Source organism: Chelonoidis abingdonii, chromosome 10 (genome assembly GCF_003597395.2).
Source record: "Chelonoidis abingdonii isolate Lonesome George chromosome 10, CheloAbing_2.0, whole genome shotgun sequence".
NCBI lineage: Eukaryota > Metazoa > Chordata > Testudines > Testudinidae > Chelonoidis > Chelonoidis abingdonii.
In genome coordinates, this window is record NC_133778.1 from 79,182,065 (window position 1) to 79,184,652 (window position 2,588).

General features: G+C 67.6%; 1 protein-coding gene across 1 annotated transcript in view; it reads left to right on the top strand.

The window, feature by feature from the left end:
• The window catches only part of CTDSP1 (CTD small phosphatase 1), a 35,004-nt gene that overhangs the window by 26,247 nt on the left and 6,169 nt on the right, over positions 1–2,588 (top strand). The window contains 1 exon segment of the mRNA XM_075070342.1: positions 2,402–2,516. Coding sequence (XP_074926443.1) covers positions 2,402–2,516 — 115 coding nt within the window.

Below are 2,588 nucleotides of genomic sequence, written 5' to 3' on the forward strand. Positions count from 1 at the left end.
CGGGGCACATGTGGCCATCTGGCAGCTCTACAGCGCTGGGCTGCTGGGATCCTGGGCAAGGTCCTGGGGACGGGCAAAGCGGCGCGGAGCCCAGGCCTGCCTGCGGGGCTCACCCATTAAGCAGGATCTCGACTGGGCCGGCGCGACAGGGTGCAGGAGGTGCCATATCTGGGCGACGCGTTCTCCTCCACCCATGCAGGGCGAGTTGTTGTGACCGGTGAGGGGTTCGATGCGTCATGGCAGAGGCAGCAGAAAGGACTTGGAAGATCGCGTGTTCGGGCTTTTTGACGCTGATGGGCTGTGACACCTGCGGGCACAGGCGTAAGGGTTAATCCATACCGTTACCCAACCTCCACTTTCCCGCGCCGCCTCTCGCCCCGCACCCCCCCCCCCCCCGTATCCTCTCCTTCCTCGTCCCGGCCTCTCCAGGACCCTGTGCCAGGCCTGCCCGCTGACCCAACAGCGCTTTGGCCCAGGATGATTGGGGCTGGGGGGGGTGCCAGGCTCCCACAAGCATCTCCTTGGTTGCAGCTGTTCCCTCTGGCAACGCCCCCCTCCCCTCCCAGCCTGTGGGGCCATCGCTCCCCTCCCTCCCCCCACAAAAACAGGGATCCCCAAGGGCTCTGGAATCTGCTTTGGGGCAGTTTCTCTCCTGCCTGTCCCCCCTTCCCATGGATAGTACGTGCCCAGGTGAAGCTTTGGGAGGGCGGTGGGGTCATGCCCTCCATCAGCTGGGGCAGGGGCAAGTCCCGATGCTGGCACAGCGCATGGCAGAGGCAGAAGCCAGTGCTGGGACCGTGGGAGTCACCGCCGAGTGGGACCCAGGCAGTCGGGTTATTGCGGTTTCCTCCCCGCCCCCCGTAGGTCACAGGCTGTTCTCCCCCTGGGGCCCCCAGATGCCAGGGTCCAGCCGCGCTGGGCCGTGCCAGAGCAGGGAGTGAGCAGTGACCCTGTATCCCGGCGAAACGAGGGGGACAGAATCAAGTCACCCAGGGGAAAACTGAGGTTGGGCTCTGGGGTTGGTGCCTCGAGGCTGGCAAAGTGCCAGGGGGTTTTAACGGCCACGGGACAGGAGTGTGACACCTCGGCTGGACAATGGTAAATCCACAGCCTGGTCCCTGCCAGGGGAGAGCGCCCCCTGCTGAGCCCCCTCCTGCTCCGTGCAGCACCGCGCCGACTAGTGCCCCCCAGGAGGGGAGAGCGCCCCCTGCTAACCCCCCCCCACTCCCTGCAGGACAGTGCCCCCTCGGGCCAACTCTGACTAGAAGGGGGGAACACCCCCTGCTGACCCCTACCTTGCTCCCTGCAGCACATGCCCCCTAGTGACCTTGCCGCACTCCCTGCAGCACAGCGCCCCCTAGTGCCATGCTGGGGCCAGGACTGATTGCCAGGGGAGAGCGCCCCCTACTGACCCCACCCTGCAGCACACACCCCCAGTGCCATGCTGGGGCCAGCACTGACTGGGAGGGGAGAGCGCCCCCTGCTGACCCCCACCCTGCTCCCTGCAGCACATACCCCTAGTGCCCCAGGAGGGAAGAGCACCCCCTGCTGGGGGAGCAGTCGCTCGGCCATGGGCAGGCGCTGTGTGAAGCCCGCTGGGGCCGGGCAGACAGGGCCAGGATTTCCCGGCAGCCCTAGCACCCCCGCAGTCCCGAGGGCCGTTCTCCTCGTCCCCAAGGCGCGCTGGGCCGGCCCGCGATGCCCAGAGCCAGGCAGGACGGGTGGTCCCCCCATGTGGCCCGCGTAATCCCCAGCTTTGCTCTAGGCTGATCAGCCCTGACCGCGGCTGCCACCTTTCCCTGCTCCCCGGGCAGGTTTGAGTGGATTATTGGCTCCTGTGCCCGGGGCAGCCGGTGCCCTCTGGTTCCCGGCAGAGCCAGCGCGGCCTCAAGCTGAGCCAGTTCTTCCCAGCCCAGGGCGGCTCAGGGGACGGCGAGGGGGCTGCACAGGGCCGCCCCTGGGACCCAGGGCTGGTGTGCGCCTGGTGGGCCAGTCACACTAGGCAGCAGGCAATGATGGGCATTGCTGATGAGCCCCCAATGCAGCCACCTCTGGGGAGCAGCGCTGCAGCTGGGGAGCAGCACACAGCAACACCAGCCTGCCGCTCAGAAAGGGCCGAGGGCAGCGGGGCTGGGGCAGCACGTTCCCTACGGCGCGTGCCCGGGCCCACGTTTAACTGCCCCAAGCAAAGGGGCTTCCCCCATCCATTCCCCCACCTGACGGGTTCCTGCTGCTGGGAAGTTTAGGACAGGAAGTGAAGGATTGGGGGATGCGCTGAGCGGAGCTGGGCTGGGCAGGCCTGCTCCTCGGGCCAGGATGTGGTGTGGGGCCCCGGGCTCACTCGCCTCCTGGTCCACGGTGCCCACTGCCGGCCGGATACTCCAACGCCCACCCCCCCCGTCGCCCTCCCCCAGGCCGCTGTCAAGTACCTCCTGCCCGAAATCAAACCCCAGGACGCCAGCAAGCTGTGTGTGGTCATCGACCTGGACGAGACGCTGGTGCACAGCTCCTTCAAGGTGAGTCCGTGTCCTGGGGGTGCCCCGGCCTCCCTCCCCCCGGCCTGCCCCTGTGCCCCCCCAGTCCTCTCT